General features: G+C 43.2%; 1 protein-coding gene across 2 annotated transcripts in view; it reads left to right on the top strand.

Moving 5' to 3' along the window:
• pard3ba (par-3 family cell polarity regulator beta a) overlaps nt 1-26,253 on the top strand; it is a 198,442-nt gene that overhangs the window by 19,862 nt on the left and 152,327 nt on the right. For both annotated transcript variants that reach the window (XM_023997820.2, XM_023997819.2), the window contains exon 2: nt 2,465-2,569. In XM_023997820.2, the coding sequence (XP_023853588.1) occupies nt 2,465-2,569 (105 nt within the window). The remainder of the gene's footprint in view (nt 1-2,464; nt 2,570-26,253) is intronic.

Genomic DNA, 26,253 nt, shown 5'->3' with positions numbered 1-26,253 from the left:
TTACATTTTTTAAATAATGGATTTAATGGTGCTCCGTGGGATGTTCAAAGTTTCAGATATTATTTTATAACCCAACCCTGATATGAACTTCTCCACRACTTTGTCCCTGACCTGTTTGGAGAGCTCCTTGGTCTTCATGGTGCTGCTTGCTTGGTGGTGTTTCAGAACAGGTGTATATTTACTGAGATAATGTGACAGATCATTTGACACATAGATTGCACACAGGTGGACTTTATTTAATGAATTACGTGACTTCTGAAGCTAATTGGTTGCACCAGATCTTATTTAGGGGCTTCATAGCAAAGGGGGTGAATATAAACTCTGCAAAAAAAGAAATGTCCTCTCACTGTCAACTGCATTTATTTTCATCAAACTTAACATGTGTTAATATTTGTAGGAACATAAGATTCAACAACTGAGACATAAACTGAACAAGTTCCACAGACATGTGATTAACAGAAATTGAATAATGTGTCCCTGAACAAAGGGGKGGTCAAAATCAAAAGTAACAGTCAGTATCTGGTGTGGCCACCAGCTGCATTAAGTACTGCACTGCATCTCCTCCTCATGGACTGCACCAGATTTGCCAGTTCCTGTTGTGAGATGTTACCCCACTCTTCCACCAAGGCACCTGCAAGTTCCAGGACTTTTCTGGGGGAATGGCCCTCACCCTCACCCTCCGATCCAACAGGTCCCAGACGTGCTCAATGGGATTGAGATCTGGGCTCTTCACTGGCCATGGCAGAACACTGACATTTCTGTCTTGCATGAAATCACACACAGAACGAGCAGTATGGCTGGTGGTGTCACGTTCGTCGTAACGAGGAGACCAAGGCGCAGCGTGATTTGAATACATTCTTCTTTAATTGACGAAGAATACTGAACAAACTATACAAAACAACAAAACGACGTGAAGCTAATATAACGAGTGCTAACATGCAACTACACATAGACAATAACACACAAAACCAAAATGGAAAATGGCAACCTAAATAGGATCCCCAATCAGAGGCAACGATAAACAGCTGCCTCTGATTGTGAACCAATTCAGGCCATCATAGACCTACAATAACCTAGACTTACAAAAACCCCATAGATCTACAAAAAACCCTAGACAACACAAAACACGCATACCCACCCACGTCACACCCTGACCTGACCAAAATAATACAGAAAACATATATAACTAAGGTCAGGGCGTGACAGGTGGCATTGTCATGCTGGAGGGTCATGTCAAGTTGAGCCTGCAGGAAGGGTACCATATGAGGGAGGAGGATGTCTTCCCTGTAACGCACAGCGTTGAGATTGCAATGACACACCGCCCCAGACCCTGACGGACCCTCCACCTCCAAAACGATCCCACTCCAGAGTACAGGCCTCACCAGACATCACCGGCAACAACGTCGCCTATGGGCACAAACCCACCGTCGCTGGACCAGACAGGACTTGCGAGTCGCGGTTTTGTCTCACCAGGGGTGATGGTCGGATTTGCATTTATCGTCGAAGGAGGTACAACTCAAATAAAACAAATGTAATAAACACAACTGAAATATTTTAGTAAATTTATATGAATAAATTATGGTTAAGTGATAAGCAGTAATGGACAGTCAGTACCATCATGGGACTTTTATTAATAGTTTTATTCTGTGTTACAGCATTCAACCCACATAATGCCTAGTGCATTTAATGTAAAAAAATATTATCGAAACCGTAATCGAACTGAAGCCGAACCTTAAAAAAGCACTAATCGCTCAGCACTACTGTTTAGTAAAATGGCACAGATTTCAGATTGTGTCCTGAACAAAAGATACCAGGAATATGGTTGATATCGGTTCTCAGACCTGTGTTGCCATAGTGACGCTTCAGGAGTGTGCCCACCACTCTCACGGAGTGGGGGGGAACTAGAAATGCGTTCCTCCTCCCCCCACACACACGCCCCCAACACCACTTACACAAACACAACTGCTGCAATTGGCTATTGTCATACATTTTGATCACCTGTTGTTACGAAATAATAATGAGATAAGTAAACAAAAACAAGACATACACAATGTTATCCTCTTCCCAACCATATTTCTGAATCTGTAAAGATGAAACCGTGTGCAGCCATTTGGYGCTTCATAACCTAGTTTTGTCTCATGAAGGTTTGAGGAAATGACACTTTTGCTGCAGTTTACCGTTTTCATATTAGCAGGTTGCAAGAGGTACCATTTCAACAATAACTGCTTTTCAGAAGTGTAAATGTATACCATTTAGCGGCTGCTTTTATCCAAAGCGACTCAGTCAGGCGTGCATACATTTTATGCATGGGTGGCCCCGGTAATCGAACCSACAAACCTGTCGTTGCAAGCACCATGATCTACCATCTGAGCCATACAGGACCATAAAGTGTGTTTTTACCCAATAACCACTCGATCAGTTTCTTATCAGGCTAATGTCTCCATGTTTTCTGTGTGCCTACTAGAATGGGGAGGACTTCCTGGTTCGGACCCACCGCATGGAGTACTGTGACGGGGGCATCTTGGACCTGGATGACCTGCTTACTGACCTGGTGGAGGACCGAGACAAGGTAAGGCCCAATGATCTCAACAGTAGTAGATATTTTCATGATGTATATGTCTCGGTGGATGGGGGCAGGGTGAACTTGCCCCTAGACCTAGACCTCTGGTCAGTTATGCGTTTTCCCCACTAATAGTTAAGGTTTTGAGTGTGAAAGTTGATCCTAGATCTGTACCTAGGGTGCACTTCTACCCCGGAGCAGGTGAACAGAGTAGTACAACTCAGTGCCTGGTATTAACACAACACGCATGTAACCTCTCACAGACAGGGTTGGAGGAAGTGGTCTTATCTCTCATTGCCTAAACACCTTTATCACGATTACCTCCCCCTCTCAGTGTATGTGTCATGAAGGGATGACAGCAAGATGCAGAAATTAATTACTGGCTTTCAAACAGAGACAAACAACCCATACCATGTACGTACATACAGTAATTTGTGAACTATGACTGTAGTGTGTGCTGACGACTCTGTGGACTTGCTTATCTGGTTTGGCCGGTCTGATAATGGTTGGTTGGTTCATGATGGATTGCATCATACATCTCACTGAGAGGCACGGTTTAGTTCTAAACACTTAGTGTTTTGCAGTTAATCTTGTTCATGTTTTTTCTTTTTCACTCTGAAACAACTGAACCATGAGGGAAGGGAGATCCTCAGATAGGGAGCAGTGGTTCTGTGTGAGAGTCAGCGGATGGGCAACCGTTGTTAGTGTGTATCATGCCTTACCTGTGTGGTCTCCTTCACCTGCTGTGCACGCACGAACCCTCTCAACGCACCCACCCACACAAACTGCTCCACTTTCAAGGAAGAAAAAGATTTGGCATTATACATTCCTAAAATGTGCTAATAACTGCGTGTACCATTTGCATAAAGCGGGAAGCAGAATAGAATGATAAATTACCAASACTTACTCAGCAAGAATGGAATACAGAATGAAAATTGAATATTCATATTAATTCGGTGGCTGTGCTGTGTTCTGCAACAACAATTTATATTTAAACTTACTGGGCGAGTGTAACGCGCACTGTGCTTGTCCTGTGCCTCCAGGACTGAAACTTAAAGTATGGTTCGTTCTGAATATTAAAKGGATAAATAATAGATGCTTGAACTCGGTCGCTAACTTAAAAAAAAAAACACTTTCTTCTCTTTCTTTTGTGATATGCTCTGTGGTCATTTTTCTCGAGATGTTAAAGTTTCAAGTTTTATTAGTTGTATGTAGGGAATGCACACGGTGTACACCGTCCAAGGAAATGCTTACTTGCAGGTTCCTTCTCGACAACGCAACAGCAATAAGAAATAATAAAAGATGAGAATACAAACCATAATGTAAAAGGTAAAAGGTTGCATCATTGTTTTACAAGGCTTTGTTTATGAGCGAGAGGAGGGTTGGGGCGATTTTTACCCAATGTCGGTAAAAGCTTGCATAGCCTACTATAACATTCTCACGAGGACGATATTTTAAAACAAAATGTAAAACTCTAAACATACTGTTACTGTTGGTGTTACATGTGCTTTTACTATTAGTACTAGAGGTTATCCATGTGTAAGCCATGGTTAGCCGCCTAGGTGAGGACTTGAAAGCTTTCTGTGTGCCCTAACCTATTGACTCCTCATCACAACATTTTTCATTGAGGGATGTTTGTTATATTGTTTAGCACATTGCAAGCTGGATACCATAGCAAACATGCACTTGCTTTTCTGTTAAAAAAAACTAAAAATCCTACTCTGAGACACCTTATGTAATTAAGAATATGAAATTAAGCTTGATTACATTATTTATTTCTGTGACTATRGATTTGTCCCAAATTGCACCCTATTTCCTATATAGTGCACTACTATCTACAAGCCATCAGACTGCTGAACACCTGAACTGACCACCTGTCTGATTCTCTGCTCCTTAGCATACATGCAGTCACTCGTACTAACAAGCGCACAGTCATACGCACACATGTACACTGAGTGGACAAAATATTATGAACATATTTCTAATATTGAGTTACACCCCCTTTTGCCCCCCGATTTTGTCGGGGCATGAACTCAAGATGTTGGAAGCGTTCCACAGGGATGCTGGCCCATGTTGACTCCAATGCTTCCCACCGTTGTCGTGTCAAGTTGGCTGRATGTCCTTTGGTTGGTGGACCATTCCTGATACACACGGGAAACTGTTGAGCATGAAAAACCCAGCAGTGTTGCAGTTCTTTGACAGACTCAAACCGGTGCGCCTGGCACCAACTAYCATGCTGCGTTCAAAGACACTTAAATATTTTGTCTTGCCCATTCATTCACTCTCTGAATAGCACACATACACAATCCATGTCTCAATTGTCTCAATGCTTAACAATCCTTTWTTAACCTCTCTCTACACTGATTTGAAGTGGATTTAACAAGGGACATCAATAAGGGATCATAGCTTTCACCTGGGGCAATCTAAGTCATGGAAATTRCAGGTGTTCCTGATGTTCAGTAGCAGTACATTCATGCAACACACACATCCCAACTGCTGCAACCACACTCTTATTATACGGCTCAATTTATACACTTGCCCCCGCCCCCGCCCCCTACCCAATACACGTGTAAATATTGGACTATATTCTACTGCCATTTACTTTGTTTGTATTCTTATCTTGTATTATTTCTTATTGCTGTTACGTTGTCGAGAAGGAACCTGCAAGTAAGCATTTCGTTGGACGATGTATACCATCCATATCCCGCACATATGACTAATAAAACTGGGCCCTGGTCAAAAGTAATGCTCTATAAAGGAAATGGAGTGCAATTTGGAATGCAGCCCATGTCAATGGTTTATTATTACTCCTCTCTGTGATGGAAAAAAAAAAGTTTTATCTTTATTGCTTTTGTCCTCTCATTCCCAGCAGCACTCCTCTCTCCATCAATGATCTATGAGGCGTCCATTGTGAGATCGTCCACTGCACAGTATGTGTGCCACGGATGTTAATGGTAGATAATGGCCATCTATTTGTCTGCTAGCGTAGCGACTAGCGAGCCCTTTGAATCCGAGGCTCTCCTACCTGTGGAGCCGTGGGCAAGCAGGTTAGCATAGCGCTGTATGTGTGTAGCGTAGCTCCCGCTCCACTGGTGGGAGATGAGGGGCAGGAGTGATTTGATTACAGTACACACACAYACATGCCAGAGGCTCCATTAACCCCCCAGTCAGGAACACAGGCCAGAAGTCTCCTCATGAATATTCAGGCCTGCCTGATGAATGATGAGGGGAATGCAGAAAGATGGAGGGAGGAGGGCGGCTGTATCTGTATACGTGGCCCCCCTGGAGCAACAAGGGGCTGGGGCCACACCACAGAGGAGGGGGAGCTACCTGCTCAGTCGTTTAAATACTTACATGTTTACCACCTATCCAACAATGTCCCACAGTTTATCTCTGTGTCTATAGTAACAGAAGCAGGGCCCAGGAGGCAGCTGGTGGTATCCATAAAGAATGACATTCTACATTCATTCTATTTCTATGGTGGTATCAAATTAGATTTGTCACATGCACCGAATACAACCGGTGTAGACCTTACAGTGAAATGCTTACTTACAAGCCCTTAACCAACAATGCAGTTTTAAGAAAAATATGTGTTTAGTGAAAAATAAGAAATAAAAATTAAGAAATAACTAAAGAGCAGCAGTAAAATAACAATATCGAAGCTATATACAGGGGGTACAGGTACAGAGTCAATGTGCGGGGTCACCGGTTAGTTGAGGTAATTAAGGTAATATGTAGGTAGAGGTAAAGTGACTATGCATGGATAATAAACAGAGATTACCAGCAGCGTAAAAATGGGGGTGGGGGGGGCCAATGCAAATAGTTGTTCAGGAGTCTTATGGCTGTTAAGTAGCCTTTTGGAGCTAGACTTGTTGCTCCGGTACCGCTTGACATGCGGTAGCAGAGAGAACAGTCTATGACTAGGGTGGCTGGAGAACTTTGACAATTTTTAGGGCCTTCCGCTGACACCGCCTGGTATAGAGGTCCTGGATGGCAGGAAACTTGGCGGCCCAGTGATGTACTGGGCCGTACACACTACCCTCTGTACTGCCTTGCGGTCAGATACGGAGTAGTTGCCATACCAGGTGGTGATGCAACCGGTCAGGATGCCCTCGATGGTGCAGCTGTTTTGAGGTTCTGAGGACCCACGCCAAGTCTTTTCAGTCTCCTGGGGGGGAATAGGTTTTCCCCTGCCCTCTTTACGACTGTCTTGGTGTGCTTGGACCATGATAGTTTGTTGGTGTTGTGGACACCAAGGAACTTGAAGCTTTCAACCTGCTCCACTACAGCCACATCGATGAGAATGGGGGCGTGCTTGGTCCTCCTTTTCCTGTAGTCCACAATCATCTCCGTTTGTCTTGATAACGTTGAGGGAGAGGTTATTGTCCTGGCACCACACGGACAGATCTCTGACCTCCCTATATGCTGTCTCGTTGTTGTTGTTGATCAGGCCTACCGCTGTTGTGTCATCGGCAAACTTAATGATGGTGTTGGAGTCGTGCCTGGCCATGAAGTCATGAGTGAACAGGAGGGGACTGAGCATGCACCCCTGAGGGGCCCCCGTGTTGAGGATCAGCGTGACAGATGTGTTGTTACCTACCCTTACCACCTGGGGGCAGCCTGTCAGGAAGTCCAAGATCCAGTTGCAGAGGGAGGTGTTTAGTCCCAGGGTCCTTAGCTTAGTGATGAGCTTTGWGGGCACTACGGTGTTGAATGCTGAGCTGTAGTCAATGAATAGCATTCTCACATAGGTGTTCCTTTTGTCCAGGTGGGAAAGGGCAGTGTGGAGTGCAATAGAGAGTGCTTCTTCTGTGGATCTGTTTGGGTGGAATGCAAAGTGGAGTGGGTCTAGGGTTTCTGGGATAATGATGTCGATGTGGGCCAAGACCAGCCTTTCAAAGCACTTCATGGCTACCGACGTGAGTGCTACGGGTCAGTAGTCATTTAGGCAGGTTACCTTAGTGTTCTTGGGCACAGGGACTATGGTGGTCTGCTTGAAACATGTTGGTTTTACAGACACCRACAGGGAGAGGTTGAAAATGTCAGTGAAGACACTTGCCAGTTGGTCAGCGCTTGCTCGGAGTACACGTCCTGGTAAYCTGCCTGGCCCTGCGGCCTTGTGAATGTTGACCTGTTTAAAGATCTTACTCACATCAGCTACGTAGAGCGTGATCACACAGTCACCAGGGAACAGCTGATGCTCTMATGCATGTTTCWGTGTTACTTGCCTCGAAGYGATCATAGAAGTAATTTAGCCCATCTGGTAGGCTCGTGTCACTGGGCAGCTYGTAGCTGTGCTTACCTTTTTGTAGTCTTTAATTGTCAGCAAGCCYTGCCACATCCGACGAGCGTCGGAGCCGGTGTAGTACGATTCGATCTTAGTCCTGTATTGATGCTTTGCCTGTTTGATGGTTTGTCGGAGGTCATAGCGGGATTTCTTATACGCTCCCGGGCTCTTTGAAAGAGTCAGCTCTACCCTTTAGCTCAGTGAGGATGTTGCCTGTAATCCATGGCTTCTGGTTGGGGTATGCACGTACAGTCACTGTAGGGATGATGTCAACGATGCACTTATAGATGAAGCCAGTGACTGATGTGGTGTACTCCTCAATGCCATCGGAGGAATCCCGGAACATATTCCAGTCTGTGCTAACAAAACAGTCCTGTAGCTTAGCATCTGCTTCATCTAACCRTTTTTTTAATAGACCGAGTCACTGGTGCTTCCTGCTTTAGTTTTTGCTTTGAAGCAGRAATCATTAGGATAGAGTTATGGTCAGATTTGCCAAATGGAGGGTGAGGGAGAGATGTTAATGCGGTTCTGTTTGTTGTATAAAGGTGGTGTAGAGTAATTTTTTTTACTCTGGTTGCACATTTAATATTCTGGTAGAATTAGGGAAAATGGATTTAAGTTTCCCAGCCACTAGAAGTGCCGCCTCTGGATGAGCGTTTTCCTGTTTGCTTATGGCCACATACAGCTCATTGAGTTCGGTCTTAGTGCCAGCATCGGTTTGTGGTGGTAAATAGACAGCTACGAAGAATATAGGTGAAAACTCTCTTGGTAAAAAGTGTGGTCTATAGCTTATCATGAGGTACTCTACCTCAGGGTAGCAAAACCTTGAGACTTCCTTAGATATCGTGCACCAGCTGTTGTTTTTACAAATATACATAGTGTTACCCCTTGACTTACCAGAGGCAACTGATCTATCCTGCCGAAAAAGCTTAAAATCCGCCAGCTCTATGTTATTCATGTCGTCGTTCAGCCACGACTTGGTGAAACACAAGATGTTACCGTTTTTAATGTCCCGTTGGTAGGATATACGTTCTTGTAGTTAGTATTTTTATCATCCAGTGATTGAAGAGGACCGATGGTAAAGTCAAATTACCCACTCGCCGGATCCTTACAAGGCACACCGACCTTCGTTCTCGATATCTCTGTCTCTTTCTCCTGCAAATGACGGGGATGAGTGCCTTGTCGAGTGTCTGGAGTTATTCCCTCTCGTCCGACTCGTTTAAGAATTTTTTTTATTTCAATACGAGGTGAGTATTCACTGTCCTGATTTCTAGAAGCTCTTATCGGTCATAAGAGACGGTGGCAGAAACATTATGTACAAAATAAGTTACAAATAATGCAAAAAAACACACACAATAGCACAAATGGTTAGGAGACTGTAAAACTCTCCGGTGCCATCTGAAAAATCATGACCGGACTTGATAGTAGGGGGCAGCCAGGTTAGTATGACRTGGTCACTGCCWCTATGGTTAGTCATTTGAAAATATGGTCTTGTGTTGCTCACTGTATCTTATAGTTAGGGCTGGGCGATATGGCCTAAAAGTCATGTCGATTATTATTATATATTTTTTTCCTTATGCTGCTGTTCACTATTTAATTTTTTTTTTTTTTTCTCTAAATAAGCGTTGTACAATTTAAAGGTCACTGTCACGTTCCTGACCTGTTTTCCGTTGTTTTTGTGTTTGTTTAGTATGGTCAGGGCGTGAGTTGGGGTGGGCAGTCTATGTTATTTGTTTCTTGTTTAGGTTCATGGTTAATTAGCCTTATATGTTCTCAATCAGGGGCAGGTGTTTGACGTTCCTCTGATTGAGAACCATATTAAGGTAGGCTGTTCTCACTGTTTGTTTGTGGGTGATTGTATTTCGTGTCAGTGTTCGTGCCACACGGGACTGTCTTTCGGTTTGATTCGCTTTTGTTATTTGTTTCGTGTCAGGTTCAGTTTATTGTTAATAAATCATGGACACTTTCCACTCTGCGTCTTGGTCCGATCCCTACAGAGGAGGAAATCAGCCGTCACAGTCACACACTGCATTTCAAACCATCAGCAATAATCTAATGAATTGAGGGCWTGTGAGGTTTAAAATGTTTTATSAAATGTAACCTTTATTTAACTAGGCAAGTCAGTTTAGAACWAATTCTTATTTACAATGAYGGCCTAGGAACATTGGGTTAACTGCCTTGTTCATGGGCAGAATGACAGATTTTTACCTTGTCAGCTCGGGGATTCGATCTAGCAACCTTTCGGTTACTGGCCCAACGCTCGACCCACTATGCTACCTGCACCACCTAGGGTAAATATAAGCCTTCCACATGAGACCAACTAATAATTAAATTATTTTATGAAAATAGTCATTTTTGTCAGTAATCACTGATCTGGCTTTCAAGTCTATGAAAATGCCCTTTTTTGTTACAAATGTAACAAGAACCATGCATAATGACTAACTTCTTGTAGCAGGCATTAGACTTTAGGAAATTAACACYGGTCTCATCAGCAATCTCTCATGCCCACATATTTGTATTTATTATGGATCTTTATTAGCTGCTGCCAAAGCAGCAGCTACTCTTCCTGAGGTCCAGCAAAATTAAGGCAGTTTATACAATTTTAAAAACATTACCATAACATTCACAGATTTCACAACACACGGTGTGCCCTCAGGCCCCTACTCCACCACTACCACATATCTACATTACTAAATCCATGTGTATGTATAGTGTGTGTGTGCATGTGTCAGTGCCAATRTTTGTGTTGCTTTACAGTCCCCGCTGTGCTAGTGATTAGCCAGCTAATCTTTATATTTCAAGTTCAGCCAACTTGGATCAAAACTAAAAGTATGTGGACACCCCTTCAAATTAGTGGATTTGACTAATTTAGCAACATCCGTTGCTGACAGGTGTATAAAATCAAGCACACATTCATCCAATCTCCATAGACAAACATTGGCAGTAGAATGGCCCGTACTGAAGAGSTCAGTGACTTTCAACGYGGCACCGTCATAGGATGCCACCTTTCCAACAAGTCCGTTTGTCAAATTTCTGCCCTGCTCGAGSTTCCCCACTTAACTGKAAGTGCTGTTATTAAGTGGAAACGTCTTGGAGCAACAACAGCTCAGCCAAGAAGTGGTACTCCACACAAGTGTACAGAACGGGATCACCGAATGCTGAACCACAGCGCGTAAAAAAATCGTCTGTATACTGGTCTGGGGCTGTTTTTCGTGGTTCAGGCTTGGCCCCTTAGTTCCAGTGAAGGGAAATCTTAACGCTACAGCATACAATGGCATTGTAGACGATTWTGTGCTTTCAAATTTGTAGCAACAGTTTGGGGAAGACCCTTTCCTGTTTCAGCAKGACAATGCCCCCGTGCACAGAGCGAGGTCCATACAGAAATGGTTTGTCGAGATCGGTGTGTAAGAACTTGACTGGCCTGCACAGAGCCCTGACCTCAACCCCATGTAACACCCTTGGGATGAATTGGAATACAAACTGCGACCCAGGCCTAATAGCCCATAGCATCAGTCGCCTGAATCTCACTAATGCTCTTGTGGCTGAATGGAAGCAAGTCCCCCAGCAATGTTCCAACATCTAGTGAAAGCCTTCCAGAAGAGTGGGAGGCTGTTATAGCAGCAAATTGGGGACCAACTCTATTAGTGCCCATTCTTCTGATCATGTAGTGTATTTGCAGCTAACAAGGTTGAACAGTTGAATTGTTATGAACACACCCTTAGCATTGAAACCGTTGTGTCAGAGAGGATTGTGATCTCTCACTTGTTGGCTTGGTGTGTGGTGTAAAACATAGCGGAAGAGTCTAAGCAATGTTTCGCTAAAACCGGTCCAAAAAGGCCATGCATTTCTTTGGGCCTATTTTGGATCTAAGCTTTGTCGCTGCTTCCGCTTTGGGAATGACTCCATTGTTAGGACGGAGACGTACATCTCGTCATTATGTTACACATCTCTTGGTGTAAATGGGAAGGTACACAGGAGAGCGAGACGACGAGACCAAAAAACACAACATGAGAACAAGTGGACAAGGCATTTGAATATCGTGCAAAAACGATACATTCAAATGAATCGTCAGCACTACTTATAGCCTTTTTTTTGTAGCACACATATATATATGTATGTATATGTTATATATATTATTATTATATATATATTATATAGTATATATATATTATAATTATATATTATATATATATATATGTAATATATGTATTATGTATGTATTATAAATTGTATGTATATATTATGTATGTATTATATATATATATATATATATGTATGTATGTTGTATGATGTATGTATGTAATATACTATTATATATATCTATATCGAATACATTGGGGAGAACAAGTATTTGAACACTGCCGAGTTTTTGCAGGTTTTTCCTACTTACAAGCATGTAGAGGTCTGTCATTTTTATCATAGGTACACTTCAACGTGAAGACGGAATCTAAAACATAAAATCCAGAAAATCACATTTGTAGATTTTAAATAATTCATTTGCATTTTATTGCATGACATAAGTATTTGATCACCTACCAACCAGTAAGAATTCCGGCTCTCGACAGACCTGTTAGTTTTTCTTTAGAAAGCCCTCCTGTTCTCTCACTCATTACCTGTATTAACTGCACCTGTTTAACTCGTATACTGTAAAAAGACACCTGTCCACAACACTCAATCAAAACAGACCCAACTCTCACAATGGCCAAGACCAGAGAGCTGTGTAAGGACATCAGGATAAAATTGTAGACCTGCACAAGGCTGGATGGGCAACAGGACAATAGGCAAAGCAGCTTGGTGAGAAGGCGCAACTGTTGGCGCAATTATTAGAAAATGGAAGAAGTTCAAGATGACGGTCAATCACCTCGGTCTGGGGCAAGATCTCGCCCTCGTGGGCATCAATGAACATGAGGAAGGGAGCGATTAGCCAGAACTACACGGCAGGGACCTGGTCAATGACCTGAAGAGAGCTGGAGACACAGTCTCAAAGAAAACCATTAGTAACAACTACCCCGTCATGGATTAAATCCTGCAGCGCACGCAAGGTCTCCCCTGCCAAGCCAGCGCATGTCAGGTCCCGTCTGAAGTTTGCCAATGACATCTGATGATCCAGAGGAGGAATGGAGAAGGTCATGTCGTCTGATGAGACAAAAAATAGAGCTTTTTGCGTCTAAACTCCACTCGTCCGTGTGTTGGAGGAGAAAGAAGGATGAGTACAACCAAGAACACCATCCCAACGTGAAGCATGGAGGTGGAAACATCATTCTTTGGGATGCTTTTCTGCAAAGGGAACAGGAACGACTGCACCGTATTGAGGGAGGATGGATGGGCCATGTATCGCGAGATCTTGACCAAACACCTCCTTCCCTCAGTAAGAGCATTGAAGACGGGTCGTGCTGGGTCTTCCAGCATGACAACGACCCGAAACACACAGCCAAGGCAACTAAGGAGTGGCTCCGTAAGAAGCATCTCAAGGTCTGGAGTGGCCTAGCCAGTCTCCAGACCTGAGCCAATAGAAATCTTTGAGGGAGCTGAAAGTCCGTATTGCCCAGCGACAGCCCCGAAATCTGAAGGATCTGGAGAAGGTCTGTATGGAGGAGTGGGCCAAAATCCCTGCTGCAGTGTGTGCAAACCTGGTCAAGAACTACAGGAAACGTATGATCTCTAATTGCAAACAAAGGTTTCTGTACCAAATATTAAGTTCTGCTTTTCTGATGTATCAAATACTTATGTCATGCAATAAAATGCAAATGAATTACTTAATCATACAATGTGATTTTCTGGATTTTTGAGTTGAAGTGTACAAAAATTACAGACCTCTACATGCTTTGTAAGTAGGAAAACCTGCAAAATCGGCAGTGTATCAAATACTTGTTCTCCCCACTGTATATACACACCCGCACCCTCTCTTGACAGAACCTTTTTGTGCTAATCAGAGCTCCAGCTCTCTACTCTCTCTGTGTGACTAATCCCCATAATCAGCCCTCYGTTCCTGATGAGTACCCATGATGATGTGAAAGTAGTCAGTTTCTCAATGTAAGGGGATATGCACCGCGTTAGAAGAACATCACCAGAAAGCCTCTCTACTCCTCGTAATAACTGGTGGCAGCACTTTACCTCTCCCAGGCAGTCATTTACCCAGGTAGACCTGTCATTCACTGCATTCAACCACCAGCAAGGCTACATTATCACAGCAATTAGCCTCGTCTCGGGCTCTCCATATTGAAGTCCTGTCATAATCATTTAGCATTGGGATAGTGCATCATTCAAATGGAACTAGATGGTAGCGTATGTTTCCTGTAGGCCATAAGTCTATAGGTACTTAGGAAGTTGATCATTTTGCTGGTAATAAGTAGGATCTCATAAGTGCACTATGCTTTTTGCTGCTGTACTATATTACCAATTCGTATGGATGGACCAATCAGAAATGGCTTGAATTTCTGTGTGCATGCATGCATGCATGTGGTGTACTCGCTGTGTATGCGTGTGTTTACGCATGTGTCTTTGTGTGTGTGTGTGTACACTCGCTGTGTGTTTGCCTTTGTGTGTGTGTGTGTGTACACTCACTGTCTTTCCCTTCTCATGTGATGGTCTTGTCAACCAATGTAATTAAACCCAGGGAGCACAGCCGTCCTCATGAACGGACTGTCACTCCTTATTACACATATGCACACACGCACAACCCCTAACCCATACGGACATCCACTCTTCAAAAAGGAAACAGCCCCACACTATCAAACGCGGCCAAATTATAAATCTAATTTCATGGGAAATTTAATATAAAAAAAACAACTAATGATTCAATCCATCTCAACTAATTTGCCTTTTTAATTGCTGAGTGTACAAGCCATCAAGGTCCCCGGCTCTGTTTACACTGTGGGACCCTATTTCCTATTTAGTGCACTACTTTTGATCAGGACCCATATCATAAGGCTCTGGTCATTAGTAGTGCACTTTATAGGGAATAGGGTGCCATTTGTGGATGTAGACTTTGTAAATGGTGGTGTGGATGTCTCGTCCGATGTCATTCATGCATATATCAATGGTAAAGCATTGGTGCCGTTCATACGTGATCATATGTATGGGCTCATCGATGTCTGCGTCCCAAATGGCACCACATTGCTTATTTATTGCACACATTTTGACCATGGCCTATAGGCCTCTGGTTATTAGTAGTGCGCTATGTAGGGAATGGGGAGCAATTTGAGATGTAGATGTGAAATGTTGGTTTAGGTTTGGAATGGATCTGATGAAGGGAATGGGGGAGGTTGAATGGATCTCATTTGGAATCGTGATAACTCAGGAAATGTGGAAGGAAATAGGTCTATGTATTATTCCAAGGATAATCATTCRGATGCTTCGCTCTCAGTTCTATGAAAAGCTTATTGAGAAACCCATTTATTGACATACGTTTATATTCAAATTTCAGATTTGTACATTCTTTCAACAAAAGCTATAGCTTTTCAGATTCCATGAAAAGTACAGATCTGTGAGTCACAGAAAAAGTTCACTGAATGAAGACTGATTTCAGGAAATAGGCACCATGCAAGACTTGTTGATTAGCCAGGGACGTTGGCTACATTGGGCTTTGTGAGAGTCCTTCAATCCATTCAGTGTGCACAGATGGCAGTATTTGACTGGCATCTGATGAGGAATATTCTTCTACACATGTAAAAATAAGTAGTGATGAATCGGGTTGCACATTTTGGTGGAATATTCAGAGGTGGAAACTTTCCGTGGAATTAACTGGAATATATGGGAATATATGCAAATTAATATTAATACCATTTAAATGTGGATGTTTTTTTGCATTGGATATATTTACCATATCATAAACAGAAACAGAAACCTTTTTTTACCTTATCATATATTTACCTTATCATAAGTAGRCATAATTGCAAATGATTTAAATCCTTCCAATGGAAATAAAAAAACAATTTAGTTACGAATTGAACTTTAATTAAATGAGTTGACTCGTCACATGGGATGATTTCACTGAACAGCAAAAGAAAGGGAATATTGAATGATCCCCAATGATCTATCGCATCTCCCAAAAATGTTTTCAACATACATCTGTAAAATGATAGTCTAGAAACGAAAGCTTTGGTTGTTTTCCTCTCGGGCTTCCAYGTCTTCTCCCTGGACCTCCTCAATGTCCTCCTCTTGAACATCAGACTCTGAGGCCTCATCTTCACTGTCACTTTCCAACCTTGTTGAGGATGGCTCATTTGTCAGGCTCAAAAAGCCTCAAATTTGCCCAGATGGCCACCAGTTTTTCAACCCTTGTATTGGTCAGCCTGTTGCGTGCTTTTGTGTGTGTTCCCAAACAAGGACCAGTTGCGCTCTGAGGCGGCTGATGTTGGTGGGATTTGGAGGATGATGGAGGCAACGGGAAAGAGCCTCAGATCCACAAAGTCCATTCCACCAGGTGGCCGATGAGATATGTTGGCACGACTGCCAGATTGATAGAGTACAGACTTACTAGGTACCCTGTAGTTAACTGTTTAGCTATTATTTACATGTAGGCTATTAATGTTTTCTTCATGTCATGTCCCAAAAAACGTATCACCGACACTTGCGAATAAGRCCATACAAAGTCAATTTACTATTTTTGATCTAATTCAAAATAAGAATTAGTGAATCGTGAATATTTAATTTTAGAAAAAAAGATTAGATGTAGCCTTTCTTTTGAATTATGTGGCGTCAAAAATGTTGTAGATTGATTAGGGMATCCAACGTATGCGACATTGCAGGCTGACTAACATCTATTGAGTTGCAAAATAAACACTTAAGGTAGCTAAGACAAATTTGAGTAAACTAGAAAATGTACATGGGCATGCTTCAGCTGAATAAAAAGATTTGTATCCTGCCATACTATTTGATCTTTGATATATTGAATGAGTGAATTATTTCAAAAGGCATTAAACGTATTTGGTTGGAATGTTGCAGGGTTTTACATCAAGGGTGGTCCACCATCCTCCCAGGAGAGCTAATGCATGTGCAGGATTTTATCCCTGTCCCCCTCTATCAACCAACATTTTAGAAATGAGCTGCTCAACCAGACCTTGATCAACTGGTTTTATCAGACCAGAGAATCTTGTTTCTCATGGTCTGCGAGTCCTTCAGGTGCCTTTTGGCAAACTCCAAGCAGGCTGTCATGTGCCTTTTTACTAAGGAGTGGCTTCTGTCTGGACATTCTACCATAAACGCCTGATTGGTGGAGTTCTGAAGAGGTGGTTTTCCTTCTGAAAGGTTATCCCATCTCCACACAGGAACTCTGGAGCTCTGTCAGAGTGACCATCGGTTTCTTGGTCACCTCCCTGACCAAGGCCCTTCTTCCCTGATTGCTCAGTTTGGCTGGGCGGCCAGCTCTAGGAAGAGTCTTGGTGGTTCCTAACTTCTTCCATTTAAGAATGATGGAGGCCACTGTCTTCTTGGCGACCTTCAATGCTGCAGAATTTTTTTTGTTACCCTTCCCCAGATCTGTGCCTCGACACAATCCTGTCTCTGAGCTCTATGGACAATTCCTTCGACCTCTGACATGCACTGTCAACTGTGGGACCTTAAMTAAAGAGGTGTGTGCCTTTCCAAATCATGTCCAATCAATTGAATTTACCACAGTTGGACTCCAATCCAGGATGATCAATGCACCTGATCTCAATTTTGAGTCTCATAGCAAAGGGTCTGAATACTTATGTAAATAAGGTATTTCTGTTATTTATTTTTTATGAATGTGCAAATGTAGTTTTTGCTTCGTCATTATGCGGTATTGTGTGCAGATTCAGAATAAACATGTATTTAATCAATTTTAGAATAAAGCTGTAACGTAACAACATTTGGAAAAAGTCAAGGGGTCTGAATACTTTCCGAATACATTGTAATGTACCCTTCTGCGTGTTCCCGTCCCATCCAGCCTCCCAGCTAATTGCTGCAATTAACTTTAAGTCAAACATCTCTGTGAGACCGGTGAGTGTGAAGGTGTGTGCGTGCTCTGGTGCAGGACGTGGACCCGAGCCAGGGGTTGTGGGGTTAACCGAAGGAGGGAGCAAAAAGCACGGGGCGAAATGCTTTACCGTGTTCCCGCCGCAATTAAACGTCTGAAACTGCACCTGCGTCCTCTCTGACAGGTCATTGACACCGTCATCGTTATTTTTTTATCATCCGTCACATTCAATTTACACCAGGCGCCACCCGCCCGTACAAATTAATTGATTGTCTTAATGAATGGACATCTCTTGATTAGACGGTAATGCATCTGAATAGCCCACTTGAGTTGTTATTGTGACTTTCCATAAGCCTGACATGTAAGTGACAGGTAATACCATAGACCTCACAAAATGTAGGAAATTAATGGATTTACATGAAAACCTTGCCAAGGCCTGTCACTACTCTTTAACAGCTGAATAAATAACCATATCTCACCATTTCTAACAGAGTGATTGTTCTATATSCTCTTCTGTCTTTAAAACCCCCCCAACATTATCCTTTTATCATAAAAAAAAAAAAACATGTTCTATTTTCATGTTTTTGAAGTCTAAACATTACCAACCACCATCCAGGGTACAACATGACACTCTATTCCATATAGTGCACTACCTTTGCACAGAAAGTAATTAATTAATTAATTTCAGATTTAACCACAGTCTTAGCCATTCATAATTCCGTTCAACATTCATAATTCTGTCTTGGAGATTYTAGAAGGCTCTAAAAGATTTGAAATTCCTAGCCATAGCTGCGAGGGTTAGCTCACCATGGCAACAGTARGTATGGTGAAGCCAGTAGGCTAAATGTACTGCACATGACTGTATTATGATATGAATGGACAGAGTGCTTTCTGAGCCTTGGGTCAACACTGTAAGGAATGATGATATTAGCACGGTTGATGACCAGAGGCTACAGGGAATATAGTGACTCAACTGTAAGCCTTTATCACATCTGCAATTTGTGACACTTATGASTGGTGGCAGAAACAGACTGGCCAAAGGGCAGTTTAGGCAAATGCCAGATGGGCTGGTCCATCTTTAGCCCAGTGGGCCAGTCTAAAAAAAATGTGGGCTAAAAATGGGGTCTTGTGGAAAATAATGGGACCACTTCATGAGGGAATCGCATGTCCTAATATGCTCCAGGCGCACGATTTCGATTCCCTGTCCGTCCTTGGTCGTGGCATGGAAAAATACCTGTTGAAAACCTAAATTGCCAGAACAGCTGACTTTTTCTTTGCTGTTACTGTTAGTAATAACAACATTCTGTGTGAGCACATCAGTCTGATAAAATAAAAATGTTTAACGCAACTATTTGTATTCAAGGTGTTTCCAACACCCACTAGTATTATACTGCTGTTGAGCTTTAGAGAGCAGACACCCACTCACTACTGCAGAGGTTGATATCACCAAGACACTGTAATTGTTCTCATTGCTTACTTGCAAGGTGAAGTTGGAACAAACATTATATGAAGCTGAGCCTGCTTCTCTTCCTTTCTCCCCATCTTTCCCTTTTCTGCTCTCTCTCCTCCTCCTATATTCTCTCTCCTTTCTCCCCATCTTTCCCTTTCTGCTCTCTCCTCCTCCTATTTCTCTCTCCTTTCTCCCATCTTTCCCTTTTCTGCTCTCTCTACTCCCTCCTATTTCTCTCTTCCTTTCTCCCCATCTTTCCCTTTCTTGCTCTCTCTCTCCCTCCTATTTCTCTCTTCCTCTTCTCCCATCTTTCCCTTTTCTGCTCTCTCCTCCTCCTATTCTCTCTTCCTTTCTCCCATCTTTCCCTTTTCTGCTCTCTCTCCTCCCTCCTATTTCTCTCTTCCTTTCTCCCCATCTTTCCCTTTTCTGCTCTCTCTACTCCCTCCTATTTCTCTCTCCTTTCTCCCCATCTTTCCCTTTTCTGCTCTCTCTATCCCTCCTATTTATCTCTTCCTTTCTCCCATCTTTCCCTTTTCTGCTCTCTTCCTCCTATTTCTCTCTTCCTTCTCCCCATCTTTCCCTTTTCTGCTCTCTCTCCTCCTATTTCTCTCTTCCCTTTCTCCCCATCTTTCCCTTTCTGCTCCTCTCCCTCCTATTTTCTCTCTTTCTCCCCATCTTTCCCTTTTCTGCTCTCTCCTCCCTCCTATTTCTCTCTTCCTTCTCCCCATCTTTCCCTTTTCTGCTCTCTCTCCTCCCTCTATTCTCTCTTCCTTTCTCCCCATCTTTCCTTTTCTGCTCTCTCTCCTCCCTCCTATTTCTCTTCCTTCTCTTTCCTCCCTTTTCCCCATCTTTCCCTTTCTCTGCCTCTCTCTCTCCCTCCTATTATCTCTTCCTTTCTCCCCATTCTTTCCCTTTTCTGCTCTCTCCTCCCTCCTATTCTCCTCTCTTCCTTTCTCCCTCTTTCCCTTTCTGCTCTTCTCCTCCTCCTATTTCTCTCTGTCCTTTCTCCCCATCTCTTCCCTTTTCTGCTCTCTCTCCTCCCTCCTATTTCTCTCCTCTCCTTTCTCCCCATCTTTCCCTTCTGCTCTCTCTCTCCCTCCTATTTCTCTCTCTCCCCCTTTCTCCCCCTCATCTTTCCCTTTTCTGCTCTCTCTCTCCTCCCTCCTATTTCTCTCTCTTCCTTTCTCCCTATCTTTCCCTTTTCTGCTCTCTCTCCTCCCTCCTATTTCTCTCTTTCCTTCTCCCCATCTTCCCTTTTTGCTCTCTCTCCTCCCTCCTATTTCTCTCTCTTCCTTTCTTCCCCATCTTTCCCTTTTCTGCTTCTTCTGCTCCCTCCTATTTCTCTCTCTTCCTTCTTCCGTCTCCTTCCCTCTGTTCCTCTCATCCACTCAGCACACATCAGTAACGTAGTTGGCTAGTCCAAGGCTTTGTTAAATGAGGAGTATAGGAGGAGGTGTCTGTTATTAGATGCCTATTATAGCAGTGGTTATTCTATTACAAAAAACTTAGCAGCCGTGTGTATTAACAATTAGGTCAAAAAGAAATCCTAATTAAAGAAGCAAATCTCAATTAAAGGTACCATTAAGATCGAATTAACAGAATTGGACCTGATTGAACTAGCAAAACAAGCTGGTAAACAATGGGAAAAAGATGATATGAAAGACACCAGACGGATCTTAACATAAGAGGAAAAGTAGTTGTGAATGGAAGCAGAGAGCAGCAGATCCCCACAGGTTCAGCTCCTGCCCTCACTCTCGCCTCGCCAGTCTCAGTACACACTCTTCCATTTTCTCCTCTGACCCTCGGGGGTGAATGTGGAAAGCGAGGTTTGCAGGGCTCAAGATACGGGGAGGGTGGTGCGGGCAGCAGCGGCCTTGCGTTTCGCCCGAGCAGTCGAAAAAGAACCCATTATTAGCTTTCCACAAGACTTTTGGCAGGAACATGGACAAATGTGGAAAAGAGTAGGGGAGAAACACAGTCCGTGACCGTTAGTGATCGTGTATTCGCGACTGTTTGGTGGTGAAATAATTCTTTCGCTGCTTTTTTTTTTTTCTGTTTTACAACTTTTCTGTTTCGAATTACCACACTACTGACTTCTGTATGTATTAGTCACGTCTGAGACTAATATATAGAGAAGGCCATTCAGCCCCCTCCCCCCCCCCCTCTACCTCCCTCCCTTCATAAAATTTGAAAGCATAAGATACACACACACTTGAATCACATTCTACCTCCTGTTCCCCTGGGCACCACGTGATTTATGAAGAGTTTACCCTCCGAGTGTGCATAACTAAATAATAAGGCCTGTCAGAAAGCACAGCTAGCAAACAGTACCTCAGCTGATTGTGTGTGTTTGCGTGTGGGTGTGTTTGTGAATTAGAATCATCAGTCAGAAATGGAATGTGTGGGCGGAGTGGGCACACACCAGAGAGAGCACTCCGTCATCACAGTGGTTGATGGAAGAGATCAGGCATGGGAGAGGGAGACAGCTTTTACACCTGGAGAGATGGAGAGAATGAGACATCCAGCTTTCTGGGCAGAGTAACCCTTCAAATCCACGTTTTATATGTCGCGTACACAGATTAGCAGATGTTAAAGCAGGTGCAGTGAAATGCTTGTGTTTCTAGCTCCAGCAATGCAGTAAAATGTCTAACAGTACAATACTAATAAACAAATAATCCCCCAAAAAAGCAAGAAAAAAAGAAGAAACAAGACATTAAGAAATATCAGAGTGTGATGTCGGAGTCCGGAATATACATGTGTGTATAAGACAGTATGGACAATATATAMTGTAAATATGGAAAATCTATGTACAACAGTAGTTGTGTAAGATGAGTTACTGTATGTTGAATACAGTATGTACACTGGGTGTACAAAAAATGAAGGACACCTTCCTAATATTATTTTTTGTCCTCAGAACAGCCTCCATTCATTGGGGCATGGACTCTACAAAGTGTCGAAAGCGTTCCACAGGGATGCTGGCCCATGTTGACTCCAATACTTCCCACAGTTGTCAAGTTGGCTGGATGTCCTTTGGGTGGTGGACCATTCTCGATGCACACAGGAAACTGTTGAGCATTGCAGTTCTTGACACAAACTGGTGCGCCTGGCACCTACTACCATACGCCGTTCAAAGGCACTTATATTTTTTGTCTGTCTCAAGGCTTAAAAATCCTTCTTTAACATGTCCTCTTCATCTACACTGATTTGAAGTGGATTTAACAAGTGACATCAATAAGGGATCATAGCTGTTTTTCCAGTATCTCGGTCCCAGCTTTGATGCACCTGTACGGTCTCTGCCTTCTAGATGGTAGCAGAGTGAATAGGCCAGGGCATAACATTTTCTTTTTGGTCCTCCAGCCACAGTGGTAGGTAGATTTAAAAAAAAATCTACCAGCCACTCTGATTTTGTACCAGCAAAAATATTTTTGCCCACTAAAATTACAACTTAAAAACAAAAAAAAGATGAACGTCCTTTATAATGTTTCTAAAACAAATGTATTACTAGTAAGAAGTAATGTGGTATATTGTTTAATAATTTTTTTTTGTGCCCGAATCTTTTAACCTAAATATCAAAGATGAGACAAACATTTTCACCTGCCCCCTTTAAGAGCTCAGACATGTTTGTGCTGTTGTGAGATTGAGTATGAATAGTAGGAGGCATTGTCTTCTCTTCCTTAGCAGTTGAAACTCAACATGGGAAAACAACTTAGCATGTGGAATAAAACAATGTAACTAGCCAAGAAACACAAGGACAAAGTCTCACTTCAGTAGACTTTCGTTTCAAGTAAATTAGACAGACTTTTATCGCCCGTGCGCGCCGCTTCTAAAATGAATCTTTCCTCAGCTCTTCTTCACGTGTGCACCACCCAGGCCAGGCCAGTGTTGCTGCACGAGGTGAAATAGCCTATATGTGATTCTTAGTTCTTGAGCTTTGTACGAATTATTATACCAGCTATGAAACGAAAGGCAGAATACTTTTGAAAACACCTTCTGCAGCAATTATTTCACTATAAATGTGATCATATTTGACACTTTTTGTATTCACAAATGCGATTGAAATGCTCCTGTTGAGCTCCTGGTGGAATAAGACATCTTACCGCCGCAATGCAACAATCTACAGCGTTTGGCAGGTGGTGGGTGTTCATTTTAGGCCCTGGAACTGGACTTGGGCTCGGGTGGCTGAGGTGTTTTGATTATCTTCTTGGCTTCTGTGACACTAGGTGCTGTAGATGTCCTGGAGGGCAGGCAGTGTTGCCCGGGGATATGTTGGGCTGACCGCACCACTCTGGAGAGCCTGCGGTTGCGGGCGGTGCAATTGCCGTACAAAGCGGTGATACAGTCCAACAGAATGCTTTCTGGTGCATCTGTAGAAGTTTGTGAGGGTCTTAGGGGCCTTGACAATTTCTTCAGCCTCCCACCACGGTGTCGGTGTGGAGGGACCATGTCAGGGTATTACGTCTCTGCGAGGATCTCTGTGGATGTTGTCTCCTGTAGTCCACGATCAGTTCTTCATTTTTGTTGACGTTCAGGGAGAGGTTATTCTCCTGTAAACACTCCGCCAGGCTCTCAACACCTCCTATAGGCTGTCTTGTCGCTGTTGGTAATCAGGCCTCCCAAGGCCATGTAATAGGGGTGTGTGTGTGGTTATTCATGGAGGGCGAGAGTTGGATTGGATGATGCTCAAAGCATGTCTGTGTGTTAGGAGTGTCTGTGTGTGCGTTTTGTACTATGTATGCATACATTTGTGTGAGATTGGGGTATGCTGAAACCCAGGTGTGTGTTCTAAGGAGGGCCCCCGAGTAGCGCAGCGGTATAAGGCGCTGCATCGCGGTGCTAGTAGGCGTCCTCCCTTCCTTGATGACTTGATTAGTGTAGGGTTAGGAGCGGTTCTATCATATACAGTAAGTAGCCTTTCACCAATCCAGCAAGGTCAGATCAGTGATTGCTTCAAGGAAAGGAGGAAGGAAGGATGCATTTTAAGGGCCCGGCACTTTTCCCTTCGTTCTATTTTTCACTATTTTGACACGTGATTCCACCGGCATTTCAGTATCTGATTGACATCTGATTCAACCTATGACTAAGGCTGTGTACCAAATGGCACCCTATTCCGTATGGGTCCTGGTCAAATGTAGTGTACTACCTAGGAAATATGGTACCATTTGGGAAGCAGACTGTGTGCTGACAGAGGTGTAAGGTATTCTACTTCTTTCAGAGGTTTAGGGTAGACCCTATATTTAAGAGAAGGCCCCCCACGCTTTAAGCTGAACAGTTCCTTGACAGTTTGTGCGTGGGGGGGGGGGGGTAGAGGGAGACAGAGATGATTGGATAACTGTATTACCATCAGGATGCAGCCCGCTCCTCGCTTCCGCATTATGCATGCTAGGAGTTTGAAAGGAGAGAGGGGGGAAAATAGAGAGAGAGAGAGGTAGACTCTTAAGATACATGACAGGCAGACAAAAGCACAGCAGCCCCATAGAGATGTGGCACACACCAACGGAGGGGATGGAGAGAAGAGAGGAGAAGAGAAGGAATGGTTGGAGAGAGATTAACTATGTATGTCGGGAAGGGGCATGTGCAGGGTATTGTGGTGCAGTGGTTGTTACTGTGTGGGGATGGAAGTGTGTGTGTGTGTGTGTGTGTGTCTGTGTGATTTGTTTTAAAGATGCTGTAGTTGCTGTTGCTTCGAGCTAGGTGGCACTGTTCATCTGTTTCCATGTAGGGGGTGTGCGCAAGCATGTATTCCAGCAGCTCCTATATGTGAACCTCGAGACTGAATTTAACAATGGTGGAAACTCCTTCCAGCTAATGATACACCAATCCTATGGTTTTAAATACATGATGGGAAGTGTGCCTGTCCACACTTTGGGTAAAGGGTGGAGAATCGGGATAGTGYGACCGTGTCCCCATCCACCCATCGGGCCAAATAGGACCCCACTGATTCAGAGAATGTTATATAATTAGGTTAAGATGGCATGGTATGGTTGACACCGCGTGTCACCTGTCAGTAGGGTTGGGCGGTATACCGTATATACTGTATCCCGGGGTATTTGGAAATGCACACTGGATACCGTTGAAACTATTTTGTTCAAAAACTTTTAACACATTTTAATATTTGTAGCTACTTTTTAAGTAAATACCTCGTCAACTTGTCCAATGCGTTAGGAGATAAAGTAGACCTCGTTCTTCATTTTGTCTGTCACATCATTTTCCATGATGAAGCTTGCCGTAGTTCCCCAGAACAGCAGCCAGTCAAGTGGTTGGTTGTAAAGAGCACAATGGGAGAACGCGGGAGCTGCTGAGTCCCACTGCGTTCTGTATCTATCGCTGAGTCTCTCTCTGCAGTGCGTCGCACACGAGGTGATGAAGTTACCCGTGTATGCAATTCACTACTAAATGTTTGCGATCAGATATCTTCTACCTGTCTAAGATGTGCTATGCTCTCCAGCTGGGTTTTCATTATTTAACTATAAGTAAGTGGCTGAATTAATAAGGAGATGGGGTGTTTGCTTTCTGCTGTGTTTGAGAAGTCAGAGTTCTGGATGAGTTATCTGTACAGCTGCCATTTTTTCCCCTGTGCTTCCCACTAGTGTTTTTTCCCCTCTCCTTTCTGCTCCGTGTACACATCAAATCAAACTTTATTTGTCACATGTACCGAAAACAACAAGTGTAGACCTTGAAATGAAAGTAAGCATGTCATGTTAAGAAGAGTTAAGAAAATATTTACCAAATAAATAATAGAAAGTAACACAATAAAATAACAATAACGAGGCTATATACAGGGGGGTACCAGTACCGAGTCAGTGTGAGGGGGTACAGGTTAGTTGAGGTAATATGTACGTGTAGGTAGGGGTGAAGTGACTATGCATAGATAATAAACAGCGAGTAGCAGCAGTGTACAAAACAAATGGAGTGGGGGGTCAATGTAAATAGTCTGGGTTGCCATTTAATTAATTGTTCAGCAGTCTTATGGCTTGGGGGTAGAAGCTGTTAAGGAGCCTTTTGGTCCTAGACTTGGC

The sequence above is a fragment of the Salvelinus sp. IW2-2015 genome, linkage group LG12 (assembly GCF_002910315.2).
Source record: "Salvelinus sp. IW2-2015 linkage group LG12, ASM291031v2, whole genome shotgun sequence".
In the NCBI taxonomy this organism is placed as follows: Eukaryota; Metazoa; Chordata; class Actinopteri; order Salmoniformes; family Salmonidae; genus Salvelinus; species Salvelinus sp. IW2-2015.
Note: the sequence above shows the minus strand (reverse complement) of the source record. Positions and strands in the feature narration are given on the sequence as shown.